The 23,663-nt window shown below is 46.5% G+C and overlaps 1 protein-coding gene across 1 annotated transcript; it reads right to left on the bottom strand.

The window, feature by feature from the left end:
* On the bottom strand, nt 1–21,567 carry Garin1b (golgi associated RAB2 interactor 1B). The gene is made up of 7 exons (XM_052172833.1): nt 21,322–21,567; nt 19,916–20,100; nt 16,778–17,030; nt 14,385–14,506; nt 10,714–10,754; nt 7,155–7,322; nt 1–230 (listed from the first exon to the last, which is right to left on the bottom strand). Exons 1-7 carry the CDS (start codon nt 21,565–21,567, stop codon nt 1–3), a joined length of 1,245 nt encoding a protein of 414 aa, XP_052028793.1.
* Between the last annotated feature and the right edge of the window lie 2,096 nt (nt 21,568–23,663).

Below are 23,663 nucleotides of genomic sequence, written 5' to 3'. Positions count from 1 at the left end.
TCAAGCTGCAAAGCGGCTCAAGGTGCCTCCTGCTACTAACCAGTTACCCAGGCCCTGAACAGACCAACAGCGACTCAGCTGCTTGAGCTTGCCCACAGGTACAGGGCAGAGACAAAGCAGGAGAAGAAGCAAAGGCTGCTGGCCCGTGCTGAGAAGAAAGCTGCTGGCAAAGGGGACGCCCCCACTAAGAGACCACCCGTCCTCCGAGCAGGAGTCAATACAGTCACCACCTTGGTGGAGAACAAGAAGGCTCAGCTGGTGGTGATTGCCCATGATGTAGACCCCATTGAGCTGGTGGTTTCCTGTCTTCCCTATGCCAAAAGATGGGGCTGCCCTACTGCATCATCAAGGGAAAGGCCAGGCTGGGCGCCTGGTCCCCAGGAAGACATGCACCACTGCTGCCTTCACACAGGTTAACTCGGAAGACAAGGTGCTCTGGCTAAGCTGGTGGGAGCTATTAGGACCAATTATAATGTCAGCTATGACGAAATCTGCTGCCACTGGGGAGGCAACGTCCTGGTCCTAAGTCTGTGGCTGACATTGCCAAGCTGGAAAAGGAAAGGCTAAAGAACTTGCTACTAAACTGGACTAAATTTACACTAAGTTTTCTGTACATAAATATAATTACAAAATTTAAAAAGTGTATAACACAATCTGTATATATCACTTAAAACTATATACATATATATAATTTCATATATAATTAAAAAATAGAGGGCTGGCAAGATGGTTCAGTGGGTAGAGGTATGATGAAGCCTGATGACTGAGGTTCAGTCCCTGAAATTCACACACACACACACACACACACACACACACACACAGAGAGAGAGAGAGAGAGAGAGAGAGAGAGAGAGAGAGAGAGAGAGAGAGAGAGAGCAATGAAAAATTTAAGGCAACACTCAAATGTTTGGGCTGTGGCTGTATGTAGCTCAGTGGTAGAGTGCATGCCTAGCGTACATAAGACCCCAAGTTCACTATTTAGTACAGCAATTTAAAAATCTCCAAATGATCCTGATGTATAAGGTGGAGGAAGAGAAAGAGGAGCAGAGAGTGGTGCCTGGGTAAAGGCGACAGAAAGAATTCATAGGCTTGGAGAAGACACTTAGGGCTCTTGGTCCAGGAGGTAGCTGATGGAGAACAGAAGTGTATTCTGAGAGAGAAGACAAGTAGGGCCAACAAGAACCCCAGAATCCCAGTCGCCATTTGCACCAGGGAGCCAGGTGGCTCCACCTCCCTCTGCACTGCCCACCAGGAGAGCGTGATCTCCCAGCAGCACTTTTACTTCTAGGCAAGGAGGTTGGATCTCCACTTTCTCTCCAAAAACTGTCCTGAGAGAAACGGCTAGGAGTGAACAGGACATACGATCAATGGAGCAGCTGGGACAGGATACTTCCAGTTGCCATCTGCACCTGCCTGAGCTGCTCCACAGTCATCTGCACACAGGTCCTGCCAGAAAAGAGTTGGTCTCCCAGGAGTGCTGACAGAGGCTTACAGGCCCACAGGAGGGTTAAGCTTCAGCTAGAGACAGCAAGACCAACTAATACCAGAGATAACTAGATGGTGAAAGGCAAGCACAGGAAACCTACCAACAGAAACTAAGGTTACTTGGCCACACCAGAACCCAGTTCTCCCACCACAGCAAGTTCTGGATACCCCAACACACCAGAAAAGCAAGAGTTGGATTTAAAATTACATCTCATGATGCTGATAGAAGACTTTAAGAAGAACAAAAATAACTTCCTTAAAGAAATACAGGGAACTGGGTGGTGGCGGCAGCACATGCCTTTAATCCCAGCACTTGGGAGGCAGAGGCAGGCAGATTTCTGAGTTTGAGGCCAGCCTGGTCTACAGAGTGAGTTCCAGGACAGCCAGGGCTACAAAGAGAAACCCTGACTCAGAAAAAAAAAAAAGAAAGAAAGAAAGAAAGAAAAGAAAAGAAATACAGGAAAACACAGGAAACTCTCTCAATTACCAGAGATGGAGAAACCAAGATTCTCCATAACAAAATCAAATTTACACAATATCTTTCCACAAATCCAGCCCTTCAATGGATAATAAATGGAAAACTCCAATATAAGGAGGGAAACTACACCCTAGAAAAAGCAAGAAAGTAATCTTCCATTAACAAACCAATAAGAAGACAGCCACATAAACATAAATCCACCTTTAACAATAATAATACCAAGAAGCAACAATCACTTTTCCTTAATATCTCTTAATATCAATGGACTCAATTCCCCAACAACAAGACATAGGCTATCAGACTGGGTACATAAACAGGACCCAACATTTTGCTGCATACAAGAAACCCACCTCAGTGACAAAGACAGACACTACATCAGAGTGAAAATCTGAAAAACAATTTTCTAAGCAAATGGTCCCCAGAAACAAGCTGGATTAGCCATTCTAATATCGAATAAATCGACTTTCAACCTAAAGTTATCAAAAAGGATAAGGAAGGACACTTCATACTCATCAAAGGAAAAATATACCAAAAAGAATTCTCAATCCTGAATATCTATGCTCCAAATGTAAGGGCACTCACATTCATGAAAGAAACTTTATTGAAGCTCAAACACATATTGCACTTCATACAATAATAGTGGGAAACTTCAACACCCCACTCTCATTAATGGACAGATCATGGAAACAGAAACTAAACAGATAAACAGTAAAACTGTTGTGGAGAGCCCTGGACTTGTATTTTGATGCTAATTCCAGTCTTCAGAGGGGCTGCAGATGAGGAGCTGCCTTGTGAACCTTCTCCCCATCTTAACTTTTCAAATAAAGGCTTGAGCCAATGATTGGGCAGGAGGAAGTGGGAGGAGCTGAGAGTCTAGGGGAGGAGCCAGAGGAAAAAACAGGAGGGAGAGGAGCTATGGAGGATCAACAGAGACTGCAGAAAGAATCTCATGGCCTGGAGAAACGTCAAGTTATATGGGATAATATAGATGGGAATAGAGTACTGTAGTAGGAGATCTGCCCAGCTTATAGCTTGTGTTGTTAACTGATTAAGTTGAGATTTCTTTTACCGGGGAATTGGGTTGGAAAGAAAGCAGCAACATAAAACCAACAGAAGCTATGAACCAAATGGATTTAACAGATGTCTATAGAACATTTTTTATACTAAAACAAAAGAATATACCTTCTTCTCAGCACCTCATGGTACCGGCTTCAAAACTGACCTCAACAGATAAGAGAAGACTGAAATAATCCCATGCATCCTATCAGATCCCCACAGACTAAGGCTGATCTTGAATAACATCAAAAACAATAGAAAGCTCACATATATATGGAAGCTGAACAACACTCTACTCAGTGATAACTTGATCAAGGGAGAAATAAAGAAAGAAATTAAAGACTTTTTAGAATGAAAGAATGAAGCCACAACATACACAAACCTATAGGACTCAATCAGAGCAGTTCTTAGAGGAAAACTCATAGCTCTGAGTGCATGCAAAAAAAGAACCCGGAGAGAGTAGGCTGACTAGAACATCTGAAAGCTCTAGTACAAAAAGAAGCAAATACACCCAAGAGGAATAGACAGCAGGAAATAATCAAACTCAGGGTTGAAATCAACCAAGTAGAAACAAAAAGAACTATACAAAGAATCAACCAAACCAGGAGCTGGTTCTTTGAGAAAATCAACAGGATAGATAAACCCTTAGCCAGACTAACCAGGGGGCACAGTGACAATATCCAAATTAACAAAATCAGAAATACAGAGACAAAGTGTGGAGCAGAGACTGAAGGAAAGACAATCCAGAAACTGCCCCACCTGGGGATCTATCCCATATACAGTTACCAAACCCAGCCAACAAATGCTTGCTGACAGGAGCCTGATGTAACTGTTTCCAGAGAGGCCCTGCCAGTGCCTGACAAACACAGAGGGGGATATTCTCAGCCAACCATTGAACTGAGCACAGGGTCCCCAATGGAGGAGCTAGAGAAAGGACCCAAGGAGCTGAAGGGATTTATAGCTCCATAAGAGGAACAACAATATGAACTAATCAGTACCCCCAGAACTCCCAGGAACTTAACCACCAACCAAAGAGTACACATGGAGGGACCCATGGCTCCAGCCACATGGGTAGCAGAGGATGGCCTGGTCGGACATTAATGAGAAAAGAGACCCTTGGACCCATGAAGGCTCATTGCCCCAGGGTAGGGGAATGCCAAGTCAGGGAGGTGGGAGGGGTGGGTTAGTGAGCAGGGGGAGGGGGGAAGAGTTAGAGGGTTTTCGAATGGAAAATGAGGAAAGAGGTTAGCATTTGAAATGTAAATAAAGAAAATATCTAATAAAAAATAAAAAATTAAAAAAAAAAAACCAACCCCAGCATCAGAAAATGACTTAGGAGTGCCACACTTAAGCATTGACACCACCTACACCCAGGGCATACCAGTCCATTTTGCCTCTGAAAACGGCACTTAGGGTCTGCTGTGGGCAGGCATGGTGCTCTGATCTGCCAAGGCTGATACATCCTTACTCGGTGGTATGATTGCACCAGCCACAAATAGATGAAGCGTTTCCTGCGTGCCAGGCGCTGCTCTGGGCACTGTGAACACAGCCATGAGCAAAGGGGGTGAAATCTGTCACAGTGCTCACATTTGGACCTTTAGGAGCAGGCTCGACAGACAAGATTTTAAAAGCGAGAAGGCATAAAATTCAGTATATTACTGTATCGAGTAATTTTGAGATGACCCTGCGTTTGACGTGGACTGGTGAATTTAATGAGCAACTAGCAAGGCACATCAACCAGGTATGTCCATATTTCAGGGACTGTCAACCCCAAAGGTTGAGCCAGTGCTTGTACGATAGAGACAGTCGCAAACCTAGTTAGTTTGAACAACAAAAGGAAAAGTTACCCTACCTTAATACTTCATATTCCGGGTTCCTATAATAATTGTTCCTAAGTAGGGCTGGTGATATAACTCAGTGGTAGAGTGCTTGCCTAGAACGTATGAGGCCTGCGTTTGGTCCCCAGCACCACATAAACCGGGAGTGGTTGAAAAATGCCTGTAATATGCCAGCATCCATGAAGTGGGATTTATGAGCCCCTCTCTCCAAACCCAAGCGAGAGATTGTTCCTTAGCTTCCAACCCAGGGCGAGGTTGAACAGCCTCAACTGGGAGCCAGGCACCGGAAGGATGAAGCTGTCCCAGAGCGATGTGAGCAGAGAGGAAACCACACTTCTCTCCTTGGTTTATGGCTTTACTTTTTAAATTAGATAAATAGACGCTTGGCGGGGCATCTCTCAGAGATGTACTTCCTGTCTAGTTCTCTTCAGCTTTTCTCCCAGGTCTCTTCTGTTTCCTTGTGTTACTTCTTTTCCTTCTGCCTCTCTTCTCCGACTCCCTCCCACCAGCTTCCGTGTCCCACCAGCTTCCGTGTCCCACCAGCTTCTGTGTCCCTGCTTCTCCCGGCTAGCTTTCCCCGGCCGCTTCGCTCTTCTCCAGGCTCTAGACTTTCCGCCAGTGCATTCCAATCTACCTGATCACCCGGGCCACGGGGTGCGGGTTGCTGTATTCTGAGGTGGTGGTGAGAACACGCGGAGAGGCTGGCAGGATGAGGAGGTGCTCTTGTCAGTGCTGCTTAGATAACTCTGGTTTGCTCCTAGTGGCAACTTCCTCCTCCCTTTGTCCAGATAGAGCCCCCCGAAACTGCATGCTGACTAGAAGTGCTGGTGCGGGCCACATAAATTCTTTCCAGTGGGAAAGGAAGTATCATAAAGAGTTTCCTGTGAGTGCCAAAGAGAAAAGTGGTCAATATCATATAGGTTACCTGAAAAACTCTTCTATAAATGTATAGACACACAGTAATAGCCCTTTGGGGCTTTTAGAAACTGCAGACCACTCCAAACCACATAGATGTCATGTCTTCAGACATGAATTAGATAAAGTTTAATTCATAGGCATGGTATGATAGTATCAACATGCCTATGTATTAAAACAAACAATTGTGTCCTAACAAAAGTTATGTATGTGACTGTGGGTTTTCTCTCAAATAGTGAATCTTCATTTAATTTGCAAACTGTATTTGGTTGTGGCTAACTGACACCGTAGAGAAACCACAGGAGGGAATGCTTTTGCTTATTTATATTTTAACTTTTTAATTTATTTAACTGTGTGTGTGTGTGTGTGTGTGTGTGTGCATACGCGTGCATGTGGGTTCAGGTGTGTGTGCTGTATGTAGATCATGAAAGTAGCAAAGAGATCATGAGAAGGCAGGAGGACAGCCTGAGGAGAAGGCGGAGCAATGGAGTGCAGGGTTAGGAGCGCAGAACAGAGCCTATTTAGGAAAGAGAAGGGGACCAGCAAGAGGGGAGCAGTGGGGACAGAGCAGTGGGGACAGAGCAGTGGGGACAGAGCAGTGGGGACAGAGCAGTGGGGACGGGGTACAACGTGCAGTGACCTCTACCTGTGAAGTGGCCTGCTGACTGCTTGCACAGTTACTAACTGAAAACCAGAGAAACGCCATGAAGAAAGCCATCGCTTTATACGTTCATTTAAAAAATAAAGTTTTTTTTCTTTTACAAATACAATAAGTATTTTTATTTTTATGAATTAGAAAAGCATACATTATCCCACCTTCTTTAGGACTCTGTTAGACACAGAAGGTACTCCACAATGCTTGTTGACTGAATGTAGGATGGGGAGCCTTGGAGAGTGGAACAAGAAAAGCTGGGACCTCGGGGAAGTTTGCCCTCACCCAGCCCCGCCTGCTAGCTCCTTCTCCCTCTTGGTACTCCAGCACCATCAGGTAGAAAGACACCAAGAACTATAGGGAAGCAGAAGAGTGGGAAGAGCCACAGAAACTCCAGAACCCCAGGAGGAGCCCCCTGTGCCTCCCCACACAGCAGGAAGAGAAGGCTCTGGTTCCAAGATCACCAGTTTGACAGTCTGTCCTTTGGTGCTACCTGTGGGGCCTCTGAGGTTTTTAAGAGATACCACACTGCAGAGATTCACTCAGTATCATTGAAGGCAAAGACAAAGGAGACGAGTAGAGCTGAGGTCATTGTGGCCAGTCCCCTGCCCTATCCCCTGCCCATAGCATTTGGAATCACTCTGAGGACCATAGGACAGGGTCTTGCTTCTGAACTTGAACCCCAGCCTATCCCAGGAAGGCCACCAGATCAACCCCATCGCCACCATACCTCCAGTTAGGGACAGCCGTGGCCTGCTGGAGGCAGCCAGAGTACTGAGGAGTGAGAGGGGCTGCGGCCCAGAGGGGTTCTCTCTTTCCCACTCTCCGAACATGAACGCATCCCTCCAGTTGAGATCGCAGGTACAGGGGATACTGTCTTCAGAGGGAGTAGCTTTCTCTAGTTAAAAAAAGGAATGGATTTGCGTTCTCGCTCACAGAACACTCTGGAAGCTAACAGCCAACAGTTTTAGGCAGAGAAAGCCATTATGCGCCAGGCTCCTTTTATCATTCCTGACAAAAGTGTAAAGGCAACTTTCCCACAATCCCTATTTTGCAGATAAGGATTCTGAGGCCCACAGAGGTTAGTTCACTTACTAATGGTCTCATTATAGTGAAGCAGACAGAGTTAATATGCAAAGCCAACCAACCTGGCTCCACAGCCCATGTGCTTGATCACAACATGTTCTTGAACAAAATAGCCTCAGTAAATGGAGAAAAGACAATAGTTGGGACAGGTTACCTGAATAAATCTCCCTAAGGATATTCAGTCAACTAAACTGACAATGGCCTTGAAACCAGAAGAGCAAAGCCAGATTCTATTCTTAGACCCTTTGCCCCGTGATAATCAAAGTGCAACGTAAACCTTGCCATCAGTTGGGACCATATCAGAAATACATGGGCTCAGCTGGGCGGTGGTAGTGCACGCCTTTAATCCCAGCACTTGGGAGGCAGAGGCAGGTGGATTTCTGAGTTCGAGACCAGCCTGGTCTACAGAGTAAGTTTCAGGACAGCCAGGGTGACACAGAGAAACCCTGTCTCAGAAAAAAACCAACAACAAAAAAATAAAACAAAACAAAAAAAAATGGGCTCAAGGCCTTATGCCCAGGTCTAATGAATTAGAAGCAACATCTTAACAAGACCAAGGGTCAGCTTGTCCACCTGCTAATGGGGACACATGGGTGAACTTTGGGCCTCTAGTTGTCTAGACTGAACAGACACCATCCCCATCCCCCATCCCTGTTCCCCCACCCCCAACCTCATCCCCATCTGCAGGCTGGTCCTGAGCTCTTGCATAATTAAGGTTGATCTCGAGCCACGCCCCCAGGAGTACAGGCATGCACTACAATGTCTAGCTGTAAGTGCCTGAGCACATGCATATGTATTTGTGCCTATGTGGATGAAGGTTCTCTGAGAGACCAGAGGCATCAAGTCCTCCTGTTCCCTCTGGAGCTGGGATTACAGGTGGTCATGAGCTACCCCTACCCCAAGTGGGTGCTGGGAACCAGACAGACCCTCTGGAATATGATTCTTAACCACTGAGACGGTCTCTCCAGCCCATGGTTTCTGGAGGTCAAACTCAGTTCTTCATTCTTCCAAGACAAGCGCTTTACTGAGTTCCCAGCCCTCCCCTCTCCCCTCTTTTCCATCTAGAAGCTCCAATAGAGTTCAGTAGGAGATAGCAAGGGTCCCAAGAGCCTGGCATGTTACTTCCCTTTGCAGCCGAGAACTTGACCCAGCAAGAAAACAGGGTTCAGAGAACATCCCAGTGTGGCTCATTAAAATCAACCTAAGAACATCCCAACATCAGGTACCCTGAAGTTCTTTTTGGTGTTAAGGATTTTACTATGTAGCCCAGGCTATCCTGTAACTTACTATATAGGCCAAGCCAGCCTCATACTTGAGGTCTTTCTCCCAACTCAGCTCTCCACGTACTAAGGAGTGACAGGTATGCGCACCTGGCTGGCTGTCCTGAAATTCTAAAATTTTTCTCTCCAGTCCCAGCAATCATTAAAAAAATATTCCTGAGTATTCTGTTTGCCTCACCCCTAACCTCACGAACGGTTTAAGGCATGAGCATTGTGCTCCAATGTTAATAAAGACAGAAAATGTAGCTAACATGGTGTCAAAGATCAAGGCCTGTGAGAAAGCAGTCATGGATCAGGAGGAAGTGAGTTGTGTATATTTAAAAATTCAGATTTGGGGTGACTCTTGAAAAAAAAAAAAACAAGACCAACAACACCAGGCTCTGTGCACACATGGCAGGAATTAATCAAAGCCGTAACTAAAATATTCACTGTCTTTGCTGCCACTGTCTCCGCCACTCTTGTCTTTTTAATGTCGAAAACGGGGGACAGTTGCCAGAAGATTTTTAGATTTTTTCTTATTATATTTTATGTGTATAACTATTTGCCTACATGTGTGTCTGTGTACCACATGCCTGCCGGGTGCTCCCAGAGGCCAGAGGAGGGCATCAGACTCCCCAGGACTGGCATCACATTCATTTGTCAGCTGTCACTCAAGTTGGGAATTGAACCCAGGTCCTCTATGAGAGCAGTGAGTGTTCCCAACCATGAACCATCTCTCCAACCCTGCTCGCAGGTGTTTTAACTACCATAAAGTAGGAGTCAACCACTCCTCTTGCCCGTGTCCCCTCAAACCTTTATCCGTTTATCCCTCCTATAAACATAGGAGTTTGTAAAAAACAAAATAAAACAACAATAAAAACACTTCTGATCTGGATCCCAGCTCTCTTAGGATCTACAGCCCCTCTACGATTCTAAATGTATCACAAAGTGACTCTCTCCTGAGCCAGTATGGAGAATTAACTTGTCAATGGTCTTAGATCCAGATATTTATTGAACGCCCATCATGTCCCCAGTGCTGCACTTGCTTCTTTAGATGATTTAGAACCAATTTAACATTCATTAAGAAATAAGCCTTAAACCTACAAGAGGACCAGAGAATAGTGTGAGAGGTCATGGGAGGACAGTCAAGTCTTGGCAGGAGCGTGTGATCTAGGATGTAGAGGGGGCTTAGAGGGGCTCCTCGGGGGAAGGAAGTGAGTGGGGATGACTAAGGTATGAGGAAGCATGGTTGGAATCTGACTGTGACAGAAGTGGCCAGAGTGGGCGTGAGGCAGAGAGCATGGGGTCAGGTGAGATGGCAAAGATGGGGAAGCTGTTGAGGGACCACACCCAGAGGACCTGGCCTACACTAGAATTTGGCAGCAGAGACCCAGCTGCTCCTAGAGCGCCACGTTTTCGCAGATGGCCTCATCTCCATCTGCCCTGGTCCTACCATAGATGGCTCTGCTTAGACACCGACCTTCTCCAGCCAATGCCCTGGAAGGTGTGAAGGACCCTCATATGCCCGTCACCCCAGCATGGACTTTGAATGTGGGCTTGAAAGGAGTTTCTGTACCCACGTGACCATCCCTTTGAGGGAAGATGGTATGTACGGCCACCACATGAAGAGCTTCCAGTGACTGCTTTTGACTAAGTGGCGAATCTACAAATGGATACTGCAGATGTAAAAGGGAAAGGCCTGGCTTGGGTCATTCTGTGGAACTGGAAATGAAGAGTATAGAAACATCTCAATTAAATCAATGCTTGGGACATGGTGTCAAATTGCCTTTGGTAACCAAAAAGCCCAGACAGATGCCGACTGTGGCATGGAGATACTAGTACTCCTGGTGGCATCCAGAAGGCCAGAGGAGACATTGTGGGGGAATCTGAGTCCTTGACCTACACAGCAGCTGTGTCTCCCAGCATGCACCCCAACATCCTTACCTGAGTTGGCCTTGTTGTTGATCTGCACCTTTTCACTCCTGCTGGAACCCCAGTCATTTCAGGGTCAAGGAAACGAAGATCAAAAGTAAAGGAGAAAAACATTTCACTCAGTTTGTTGTTGTTGTTATTATTTATATCTTGATTTTTTTTTTGAGCTATGGTCTCATGTATCTGAGGCTGGCCTCAAACTCACTATGTAGCTGAGGATGACTCTAAATCTCTGACCCTCCTGCCTCCTGAGTGCTGGAATTATAGCATGTACCACCATGCTGTGCTGGAGACCAACTCTAGGCTTTGTGTATGTTAGGACAAGGGTTCTACCCATTGAGCCACATGCTCAGCTCTGAAGTCATTTTTCAAAGCTTATCTGTAGTTAAGACTTTCCCTGGGGGCTGGAGAGATGGCTCAGTGGTTAAGGCCACTAAACATTCTTCCAGGGGTCCTGAGTTCAATTCCCAGCAACCACATGGTGGCTCACGACTGTAATGGGATCCGATGCCCTCTTCTGGTGTGCCTGAAGACAGTGACAGTGTACTCATATGCATAAGATAAAAAATTAATTTTTTAAAAAATAGACCTTTTCTAATGCAGAAGATTTAGAGACAGTTACAAATATGAAAAAGGCCAGCTGCGGCTGCACTGGTTGGATGTGATGCACATTATGTTTCCAGAAGAGAAGAGGAAAAGAGGAAGTGATGGAGATGGGTAGAGATCGGAGCCTACCGCGCTGATTTGTCTGAGAAGGGGTGTGGCCCTGTCTTGGATCTTGGATCTCAGCCTTGTGTGCTGTCTACTGTTTAGTGGCATGAGGCTGCTAAGGTGTGAAACCTGATAACTGCTACCAGTCTGGAAAGGCCTGGAAGCAAAGGCCATCACATGGGGGTTTCTGCTGGGAAGCCAAGGAGTCTACATGTCTGTGCAAAGCAGCCACTGCGGGCACAGGGACCACAGGGACGCAGAAGGGGTGCCCCCCTTCACTCCAACCTCCCTGAGACACTGTGCGGTGCACATGCCAGTCCAGACCAGTTTAGCTGCTTATCTGGTCTTTCTGAGTCTCTGCTGCTACCCTTCCATGCTATCTATGGTCACATAGCCCACACCTGGAGGGACTTTTCCAAATGTAAACTGGATCACAGCTCCTTCATAAGTAAAATGCAAATAAAGCTCCCCGCTCCAAAGGAATTCTAAAACCCTCTGTGGCTTCTGGGCCTGGCCTCTGCCTGCTTCTACATTTTCTCTTACCCAGTGGCCTTCAGGTTCCGTCCCTAAGTTTCCTCCTCTGGACAAAACTCAGTCATTGTTTTTTTTTTTTTTTTTCTTCAAACTGCCTGGCTCTGCACCCCCATTCCTTTCTGGTTAAAGCCTATTTCTCTAATGGGGCTTAGCTCCCTCTAACCTTCCAGAATAAAAACAAGATATTGGTGGCAGACCCTCAATAACCACGCTTCCCATTTACTCTGGAGTTACAGGTTAGCCTAGATTGGCCTCAACTCACAGGAATCCTCCTGCCCCAGCCTCTGAGAGTGCTGGGTACAGGCATGTACCACCATCTCAGACTGAGAACACTCAACTTTGTCTGGGCTTGTGTTTTAAGGAGAGTGTGGTTCTCAGCTGTTTGGGGCCATGGGACTGAATTACAGTCAATAACTCAGCATGAGATATTTATCTGAAAGGATCTGTGGTGGTTTGAATGAGAAATATATCTGTGCACGCGCACACACCTACAGACGAATATCTGAACACTCAGTCCCCACTTGGCCCTGTTTGGAGAGGTTTGAATGGTATGACTTTGTAGGAGGAACTTTGTCACAACAGGCAGGCTTTGGGATTAAATGCCCCGTGCTACTTCAGTTAGATTCTGCTTTGTATTTACATTTGAGGATGTGAGCTCTCAGCTTCCTGTTCCTGCCTCTAGCTGCTATCTCTGTCTCCCAGCCATGACAGGCTCTTATCCCTCTATAGCCATAAGCTCAAATAAACTGCATTTTACACGAATTGTCTTGGTTAAGGCATTTTATCATAATGATAACGTAGCTGATACAATGCCCTTTACATAGGAAGTTAGCTGTGGATGGTGGCTATGACTCAGGCAGGGAGATCCTGAATGCTGAGCCAGCACTGCCAACACAGTGAGACCCTGTTTCAAGACAAAACAAGACAAAACAAAACAAAAAGAAGCCGGGCACTGTGCTGCATGCCTGTAATTCTAGAGTTTAAGGGGATCAGGAGCTCAAGGTCATCTCTCTAGTTACTTAAGTTTCAGACCAGCTTGCACTACAAAGCCAGTATTTCAAACTCATTTCGATATGCCTTTGTTCTGTTAGAATTCAGCACCAGTCCAGAACGTGACATTCTACGTAACTATTTCTTAATTGCAGTTTTCTGTATGTTATTATACAGTGATGATCTTTTGCCCAAGCTGTTAAACCTTTCCTGAGACCGTCAGTAATGCACACTGATATTTGTTGAGATCCTATTCATATCTCCTTCCCAACTCTATAAGAAGCATGCTAAGCACGTTTAATCCCAACAGGATCCGGGTGAGGCTGGTACTATTATCTTTTAAGCGAGGCACTGGGCTCTCTGAGCCTTCAACCACTCTTGAGAGAGCCTCTGAGCTGTTTTCAGCTGACCACCCCAGCACTATTCAGTTTGCCCCTGAGCTGCTCTAACTGGTGCCTGTTAGGACAAAAACCGCTCCTCTTGGGTTGAGCTATAGCTGAGTGGTAGAGCCCTTTCCCAGGAAGCTTGAGGCCCTGCATTTAATCCCAGTAAACTGGAGTTGGGGTGGAGCTGTGGGGAATATCCTGCTATAGCCTGGAATGGCGGCACAGGTTTTCTTCTATTTCCAGCACTTGGGAGGTAGAGGCAGGAGGGCCAACAGTTCAAGATCATTCTTAACTACATAAAGACTTTGAAGCTAGCCTAGGCTACGTGAGACCTATCTTAACACACACTTCTTTTTGTCACTTCATTTTTCTTTCCTGGTGATATTTACTACTTTATTTTTGGTTTTCCTTCTCTGTTTGTAGCCCAAGCTAGTGTGGAACTCATTCTGCAGCCTGGGCTACCCTTGACTTTGAAACAATCTGCTTGTCTTAGACTCTTCAGGGCTGGAATGACAGATGTGAGTCACTGTACCTGGCTTCCTGTCTCACATATCATAACTCATCATCAAACACACAGGATGTTTCTTCAGGAATGGAAAAGACAGGCCTGAACCCTTGAGCATCCCAGGAGGCTATACTTTAGGAACAACCTTAGGATCTCTATAAAGTCCAGACAGAGGTCCAATCAGAGGAAATGAAACCAGTATACAGCAGGGTTTAAAGCCATGGTTAAGTGGTTATGTGGCTATGTGGTTATGTGGTTATGTGGTTATGTAATTTTACCTCTATAGAATCAGCTACTGGATTAGTATTTAGCTTTCATTCTTCCATGTCTGTTACTCATTTTCATTGATAAAGAAGTATTTTCCTTTCTATATAACTCCTCTGGAGTCAGGCCTGCCTCACTTGTTGTGTGTAGACAGAGACTATGGCAGTGACACCAGGTACTGTGTGACAGTATATCACATCCCTAACTGTGCTTCTTCACTGGGGGTCTTACCTCTGGGACCTCCTGGGCTACAGAAAAGGGTGGTATGGGCTACCTTGATTTAAATCATGTACCTGTACTGTTTCTGCTGATGCAAGTCGGAAAAGATCTGGGAGAGGGTCTCATTCTCCCCCTGGGCCATCAGACGTGTGAGGCTCTCACTGGGCTGGAGGCCTTTAGATTTCTTCTGCACTAACTATATAGAAAAAGAACAAACAAACAAGACAGCAGGTTAAGCCTTGGGCTCTCAGCATTTTCCTAACACCAAACTCTATCTAAACTCAAACATTGGGGCCTACACTCTCCCACTAGGCAGCCATTCACGTCACTCATGGAAGCTGTTTCCTTTGTTGGTGTTTGGTATCAGCATCCTTTAGTGCCTTGGAGTGGATTTAGAATAGTTAACTTGTTAATACAAATTTTAACAGTGAGTGCTACTTGTTTTTATGCTCAAATGTATATAAGAAGCTAATGTTTGAAATGCCAATTCCTCTAAGAAAAGCCCTATATGCTTTGTGGATGTGTAGTGAATTTGTAGCTGTTAATGTGTATAGGTGCACATGCACACACATGAGAGCACATGTAGGGGCTACAGGTCGACACTGAGTGTTTCCTCTATCATTTTCTGCTTCATACTTTAAGGCAGGCTTGCCCCTGAACCTGGTTCTCATTGGCTCTGCAGGGCAGCAAGTTCCAGCGATCTTCCCCAGTGGGGCCTGCGAATCCCCTGACCAGGAGTCCACCTATCAGAAAATCTGATTCACCTGAAGACATATTAAGAAGATTGGGAGAATAATTATCCCAATAATAAATAATGTACCTTTACTTCCTAGAAGAGCCCCTCCTGACACGGTTGCTTGTAAAATTTTACTGTTGATCTCACTCAGGTCTCCAAATTCTACCTCAGAAAATGTAACCTTTCCTTTTCCTGTTCATCTGTTTTTGTTGTTGTTTTGTTTGTTTGTTTTTGTGTACCAAAAGCCTATGCACAAGGCCCCAAACTCTGGGTTTTCTCATGGTTTCTGTGAAGACTCTATCTCCCCTCCCCAAACCCTTTCTTAAGCTATTTGCCAATCTCCATTGCTGTACATGCCCGATTTCTTCGACCATCGCTCAAAAGGCACAAATAAATGATACCCTGACTCAACAAAACACCTCCATAGTTCAAAAGCCACACATGGTAGTATGTGTCGGTAATCTAATCATTTGGAGACTAACTGGAGGTGTTGGCCATCCTGGATTCTAGGGTAAGATCGTGTTTCACAACAAACCTCCTACAATTAACAACAACAATGGACGATGTAGAAATGATGTTAATGAGTAAAGAGCTCATGCCCCAGAAGCCATGTAAAATCAGACTCAGTAGCTCACGTATGAAATCCTAGAGCTCCTGCATCTAGGTGAGATGGGAACCAGACACAGGAGAATCCCCCAAAGTTTGAGGGTGCACAAAAAGCCTGGGGTGCACAGAGGACAACAAGGAACACTGTCTCAAACAAGACACACCACCAACACACACACACACACACACACACACACACACACGAGTCGGGGGTTGGTCCTATGATCCCAACACTAAGACCAGTTGAGGCAGGGAATTTGAAAGCAGTTTTGGCTTCCTAAGACTCCATTCTTACAAAAACAACAAGCAAAAACTGAAATGTCTAAGATGACTTTATAGAGATGGAAAAGAGGTAAGAACAGAAAATGAAGACACTAAAACATTCTCTCATGGGCAAGGAGATGGTCAGGAGGGTAAACACGCTTGTTAAAGAGTTAGGATCCAAGTTCAGATCCCTAGCATCCATCACTGCCAGATACACCTCTAACCCCAGCATGGGGTGGATGTGGGCGAGCAGACAGGAGGCTTGCTGGGGCTTGCTGGCCACCAGCCTAGCAAAAACCCTCAAAGCTCCGGGTTCAGCGAATTACTCTATCTCAGAGGAATAAGGCAAAGAGAACTATACATGAAGTCTTCCTCTGGCCTCTGCATGTTCTTCACAGTGCATACAACCACACCTCTCTCTCTCTCTCTCTCTCTCCCCCCCCCCAGAAGTCTCTTTTGGCCTGGCTTGGTAGAACATACCTGTCTGCAGTCCTAGCACTTGGGAGCTGGAGAAGGGAGGCTCGAGATTTCAAGGTCAGCTTTGGCTACCCAATGAGTTTGAGGCCAGCTTAGACTATAGGAAACCCTGCCTCAAAAAGCCAAACAAACAAAAAATAAACAAAAAAAGACCCCTTGTCTCTTGTCCATTTTCACTGAATTGTGGCCATAGCTGATGGTGGCATAACTGTGTACATTTACTGAAGCATATGTACTTAGAATGGGTTGTTCCATGCTTATGAGTGCTACTGTGTCTGGAACAGAGTTAAAGCTGCGGGCACCTACAGAAGACACTCAGCGGTTCAAAGGTCACCCTTCTCCAAACCGGATCTTGGCTGAAGACTAGCAATGGGGATTTCTTACCTCAGTCTTTCCACCTGGGCTGCAAAGGCTCTTGGGTACCAGGCAGTGAGTGACAAGGATGGTAGGGTCCTTGGTGGTGATGGACAGACCCTTATGCAGAATTTGAACCAGGCGGATCCAAAAGTGGAAGACAGTCTCAGGATGGTCAGGGTGGAGCTTCAGGTAGTAGATTTTCTCAGTGACTGTCCTCAGCCGCAGGATGCGTTCGCGGTGGTCCCAGATCTGGAGCTCCACAAACTTCAAAGGGAGCATGCTAAAGGCATAGAAGATGGTACCTGGATCACCCCATCACTTTTGATACATCTCTTCAAGGATGGGGAACTTTTAGGGGTGGAAAGAGTTCTTGGCTAGTGGTGCTCAAAACTCTGAGGAAAGGAGATTTCCCTGGGGCACTTAATTAACATGTAGTCTCCAAGACAATCCCAACGATCTGGGCTGTGGCCCTGGCACCTGCCTCTCTTACCAGGCCATGGTCTCCAGGCCGGCATCCAGGGTCCTGTGCCACAGATGCAGCTCAAGAATAAGGTGGTTGGAGACATGGGGTCTTGCTATTTCCTTCTTGAAAATCCCACCTGCAGAGCTTGTTCATTCATTAACCTCCGTTAACCCTAGACTGCCCAAAAGAGTTGGCTCAAGGACCTGCCTTAGATCTAGTATTAGTCACCTGCAGTGGGCAGTACTTGTTACAGGTATACCAGCGTCATAATGGGGAGCTCTGGCAGGAGGTAGCTTGAGGAATAAGGGGCTTCCTAGACCTCTGGCAACATTTAGAGATTCTTGAGATGGTTTGCAGATTGTATAAGGAGGCCTTTTGTGACTTGAATATCAAATGTCCCCAGAGGGTTACTTGTTTGAAAACATGGCCCCTAGCTAGTGGAGCTATTTAGGAAGGTTATGGAACCTTTAGAAGGCAAAGCCTCGATGGAGAAAGTACTTTACTGGAGGGTGGGGATGGGGGTGGGGGGTGGGGGGTGGGGGAGAGCTTTGAGGTTTTATAGCTAGGCTTCACTTCCTGTTCTCTGTTTCCTGTTTAGATGCAATGTGATTGGTCAGCTTCCTGCTCTTGCGGCCATGTCCCCCCTTCCTTGCCATGATGGACTCTAGCCACCCCAGAACTGTAAGCCCAATTATGCCTTTTCTCCCCTAACCTGCTTTTTTGGCTGGGGCATTTTATCACAGCAACAGAAAGAAGACTGAAATGAGACCCAAGATCCAAGAAGGGCAGTTCTGTCACAAACAGCACGCTACTGTACGCTACAGACTTACGTAGGACTTAGTCCATTTGCTTTATAGAGGAAAAACCGTGACCAGTGACTTGTGATACAAAAGTCAAATCTAGTTAGTTGTACACCCAGGACTGAAAAGAGTATGCCTCTCCCAAGCCAGGTCTCACTGCCCCATTACCCCTTAACCAGAGGCTCAGAGGTTTCCCGCTAAATCAGAAGACTGAGGCAAGACGGTAAATGTGCTTGGAAACAGGTCCCCACCCCTGTCCATGCAAAGCTTCCCTTCGCACCAAATCATCTGTCCTTCGAGCGAAAGACCTGCCTTGTCTCACCTGACTCGTGTGTGTTATATGCATGCATGCTTGCCATGTTTGCCGGTGCATGCACTCGTGTGTAGAAGCAGGGGGTCAACATCACTGCCTTCCTCTATTGATGTTTATTTTTATTTTTGAGACAGTGTCTCTCTAGAGAGCTCTCTGGCTGATCTGGAACTCACTATGTAGACCAGGCTGGCCTTGAACACACAAGAGATTCACCTCCCTCTGCCTCCTGAGTACTGGGTCTAAAGGCGTGTGCCACCACGCCCAGTTTAAAATTTTATGTCGAGTCTGTGTACATGTGAGTGTGTGCATGGGGATTCTGTGTGCATGTATGTTTGCAAACTGCATGCATGCTGTACCCACAGAACCCAGAAAAGAATGCCTGATCCCCTGAGACTGGAGTTACAGAGACTTACTGACTGCCACCAAGAGAAAGCCATGACTTTAACCACTCAGCCATCTATCTCTCCAGCCCCCACCGTACTTCATAGGGACAGTTTCTTAAGAAAGAAAAAGAGCACTTGATGCTCTTGCAGAGGGCCTGGCAATCACAGGTGATTCATGACCACCTGTAACTCCAGTTCCAGCAGATTTGATACCTTCTTCTGACAACCACAGGCACTGGGCATGCACCTGGCACACAGATGTGCACGCAGGCAGAGCAGTCACATGCATAAAATAAAATTACCAAATTGCTTTAAAATATTAAAAATAAATAAAGAGAAAGGCACCCCAAGGAAGCAAGTAGGCCAATGAATTGGGGAGACAGCCACTCAAAAAACTCCACCAGAAAATTTTGGGACATTTCATGGGTTTTCTTTTGTCTAGGCTGGCTGGTACTTGCCAGTCCCTAGAATCCACCTCTCTTCCTCTACCTACCCCTTCACCCTGGGGTTACAGACACACACTGTACTCTGGTGTTTGCATGGATACTGAGGTCCTAAATGCAGATGCTCCTGTGCACTGTGCCATTGTCCCACTCAGACGTCTCCCCACCCCTATCCTATCTGCGTACCTCCATGTTTGGGGAGGTGTGTATGCACATGCCTGTGGAGTTCAGAGGTCAGTCCCAAGTGTTGCTTCTAAGTGTTATCCACCTTGGATTTTAAATCAGGCTCTCACTAAGCCTGGAGCTTATTACGTTAGTTAGACTGGGTGGGCTGCAAACCCCGGGATCCACCCATCTCTACCTCCCCCCATGCTGGGATTACGCATGTGCACGACTATACCCATCCCGTTTTTAACATGAGTTCTGGGGATAGAGCTCATGTTTGCATAGTATGCGCTTTACTGATTGAACTGTCTCCCCAGCCCCCACCTATCTCAGGTTTCTGCAGTCTAGAGCCATTAGGAGCTGGACATGATAGTGCATATGTGTAATCCAAGCACTCAGAATGGAGAGGCAGGTGGGTCAAGAGTTCAAGGCCAGCCTTTACTACATAGTGGGTTCACACCAGCCTGAGCAATAAGAGATTGCAATCTTTCCAAAACAAAGCAAAACAGAAACCAACAAACCAAAAATCCCAATCAATGTCACGTAGCCTCCCCCTCGATCTGCCCGTCTCGTCCCTCGTTCCCCTCGGTGGTGTTACCTCTTCAGGTTGATCCTTGGCGCTGTGGATGGTCTGTTCCACGTCTGGCTCTGCCCCTGATGCCATGTGACTCTGGCCATAAGGAGGATGTTCGGAAGGGGAAGGCACGGCACGGAGGAGGTCACCCCAAGGGCCATGGTGTTGGAAGCCTTATAGATCTCTTTCCAGTGTCTGCTCCTTCTGACCTGCAATGCAGCCCCCAGGCCCAGCCTGAACATTTGGCAAAGGCAGCAGGATGGTTTAGCCCGGCTACTCCACTCAGCACTAATTTTGTTTTTGATAGCTCTGCCTGGTCTAGAACTCACTCTGTATACCAGGGCCAGAAAGGTTGCCTTCCTCTGCCTCCCAAGTGTTGGGATTAAAGGCATTTAGTGGGAGCCACTTAGCTTCTTTGTGGGAGGAAGGTTATGCTGTATGGTGGGGAGTTTAGTAGTGTCCTTGGCCTCTGTCTCCTAGATGCTTACAGTAAACTCCCACCCAAATTCTGACAACTGAAAATGTTTGCAGACATTGCCAATGTCCCTTGGAATTGAGGGATACTGCTGTGTTTTGACCTGTGTTTTAACCTGTATTGGTCTAGAAACTTTAGAAGGGCTTCTGTGTTTTTACAATAATAATAATAATAATAATAATAATAATAATAATATTAATATTAATATTAATATTATTATAATTATATTATATTTAAACAAAAAGGGTCTTACTCTATAGCCCAAATTCATCTCATTCTCAAGGGCATTCTCCTGTCTCGGCCTCCTGAGTGCTGGCATTACAGACTTAAGCCACCAATGTGCATTTCTCCAATAGGACTTAAAGGGCCCACGATCAACACAAGAGCAAGAACAATAATCCAGAGGTTCCCCAGCATCTACTTTGTGTCTGTGGACCCCCTTGGCAGCTTCCCCACTTTGCTTAGAGACCATTCATCCTCTTGGCCCTTCTGTTTATTGTAGGTTCGGTCTGGTCCAAGGGGAGCCCAGAGATAAAGGGAGATTAAAAACCAGCCAAGCACTCGCTAGACCGTGCACTTTGCTTGCTGCGTTTAAATAGATTTGTACAGGTTCCATGCACGACACCTTCCCACTGGTGAGCAGAGCCTGGACTCTAAGCTCAGGTTTCTCTGGGCCCCTAGGTCCTGTTCTTTGCCAATCAGTACTGACTGCCTTAGCTTGGCCTCAGGTGACAGACCAAAGAAAGACAAACTGGGAGCTCCAATGCCTAATTCCTCACTCAGCAAAGAACGCCTGACCTCTCTCACCGAGTGGACCCTTACAAGAGAAACTCTGGTTAGCCTTGTGTCTCAAGCCCACTAGCTTTCCTGCCTCAGTTTACCCTCTTCTGGTCGCATCTTGGGAACAGATCTAGAAGAATCAAGGAGTGCTGTTCCAAATCACACGCAAGAGTACCTGGACAAAGTTGCTTTCAAACACCACGGAGTTAGGAAACAGATTGAATTCTGGAGAATGAACCATCTGGCAGAGGAGTCCTTCTTGCACACCCAGGCCCACTCCAGGGTTCGTTTCCCCATCCACAGGCAAGAGGCCCCTGAATTTTTCCCAGGCATTCAAGGAAGGGAAGGGTGGATAAGATCTTATCACTTTTACTGTCTTCTTCGATTTCCACCAAGACTTTCTAGGTGGAGCTGATGTCATTATGTCTGCACATGCTCAGGGGCCCTCTGCACAGTTGTCCTGGGATCTGTCTCTTCCCTTCTGATCATGGGCAGCTGGCCAAGGCCTGAGGGGCAGCCAGTCAGCTCACAATGATGAATGGATGACATCATGAAAAACCACAGCAGGCCTGCAAAAAAGGGAAATGAGGAGGAGCCTCCCATTTCCTCCTGGATCAGTGATGCTCATGATGCACTTCCTGACATCCCAAGTCTTTCTCAGGGGCCCACTTGGAGCATTCCCGGAACTTGCTGGAAAACCCTGAGGCAGGCAGGAAGCAAGGACTGTTAGGATGCTCCAGCTACTGACCAGAAGAAAGGCCCTTCCTGACTCAATCCTCTCGGTGTGTGTGTGTGTGTGTGTGTGTGTGTGTGTGTGTGTGTGGTGGTAGTGTGTATGTGGCGGTGGTGGTATGTTTGTGTGTGTGTGGTGGTGGTGGTATATTTGTGTGTGTGTGTGGTGGTGGTGGTATATTTGTGTGTGTGTTGGTGGTGTGTGTGTTGGTGGTGTATTTGTGTGTGTTGGTGTGTATGTATGTGTGTGTGTGTGGTGGTGGTGGTGTGTATATGGTGGTGGTATGTGTGTGTGTGGTGGTAGTGTGGTGGTGGTGGTAGTGGTGGTGGTGTGTGTGTGTGTGTGGTGTATATGTATGTGTGTTTGTGTGTGTGTGGTGGTGGTAGTGGTGATATGTGTGTATGTGTGTGTGTAGTGTATATGTATGTGTGTTTGTGTGTGTGGTGGTGGTAGTGGTGGTTGTAGTGGTGGTGTGTATGTGTATGGTGGTGATGGTGGAGGTGGTGGTGGTATGTGTGTGTGTGTGTGTGTGTGTGTGTGTGGTGTGTATGTGTGTTGGTAGTGTGGTGGTGGTAGTGTGTGTGTGTGTGTGTGTGGTGTATATGTGTGTGTATTTATGAGTGTGTGGTAGTGGTGGTGGTGGTGGTGTGTGTGTGTGTATGTATATTTGTGTGTGTGTGGTGGTGGTGGGGTGTGTGTGTGTGTGTATGTTTGTGTGTGTGGTGGTGGTGGTGGTGTGTGTGTGTGTGTGTGTGGTGTGTGTGTGTGTGTGTATGTTTGTGTGTGTGGTGGTGGTGGTGGTAGTGGTGGTGTGGATGTGTGTGGTGGTGGTGGAGGTGGTGGTAGTGGTGGTACATGTGTGTGTGTGCATGTGTGTGCGTGTGTGTGCATGTGTGTGTGTGTATGTGTGTGTGTGTTACTAAGGATTAAACTCAAGGACCCATACATGTTGAATGGACCCTACCACCAAACTATATCCCCAGCCCACACAGGCCATGAACGTGCTGTATTACACCTCAGCCTCCTGAGTTCATGAGCGTGCAGCATGTAGTTCAAGCTCCCCTCTTTATATTTGATTGATTGATTGATTGGTGTGTGTGTATGTGTGTATACAAATGAGTGTGAGTGTGTCATAGCAGAGGGTCTGAGGATCGGAATCCAAGCGTCAGGTTTGGTGGTAAGTACATGCCCTTATCTGCTGAGCCATCTCACCACAGAGCCATCTTGCTGGCCTCCTCCCTGACTCTCTCAGTGTAAACTATTCTAAACAGTATAAAGAAGAGCTGATGTCTGTTCAAAATTTATTTCCAGAGCCTCACGTGATATGATCCCCCACCCCCATCCCTACCCCTGGCTTAGCACGCGAGCCTCCTCCCCACCTCCCACACCCTGGCTTACGCGCAAGAACCATTTCTGCTTCCAGGAGAGCTACTAGCGCCTGCTCTTTGGCTGCTGTGGCTGGCTGGTTGCAGCTGCAGTTTTCTCCCTTTGGAGGTCAATACTGAAGGAGCAGAAGCAATAATTAGTTTCCGACAATACGGCTGACTACGAGAAGGTACCAGCATTACACACTCATCTCAGTAATAGTGGATCTCCCCAAGAGCCAGAAGAATTTTTAAAAAATCTAAATTCCTGGCTGTGGAGTAGGTCAAAGAAGCTAGCAGACTGACCACCATTCAGAATCAACGTAAGGAGAAGTGGTAGTCTAACTTGATCACAATTCTAGGATTTGTTAACATGTTACCATCAAGGTCAAATGTAATAAATTTAGAAAAGTGGTTTAG

The sequence above is a fragment of the Apodemus sylvaticus genome, chromosome 2, assembly GCF_947179515.1.
Source record: "Apodemus sylvaticus chromosome 2, mApoSyl1.1, whole genome shotgun sequence".
NCBI lineage: Eukaryota > Metazoa > Chordata > Mammalia > Rodentia > Muridae > Apodemus > Apodemus sylvaticus.
Note: the sequence above shows the minus strand (reverse complement) of the source record. Positions and strands in the feature narration are given on the sequence as shown.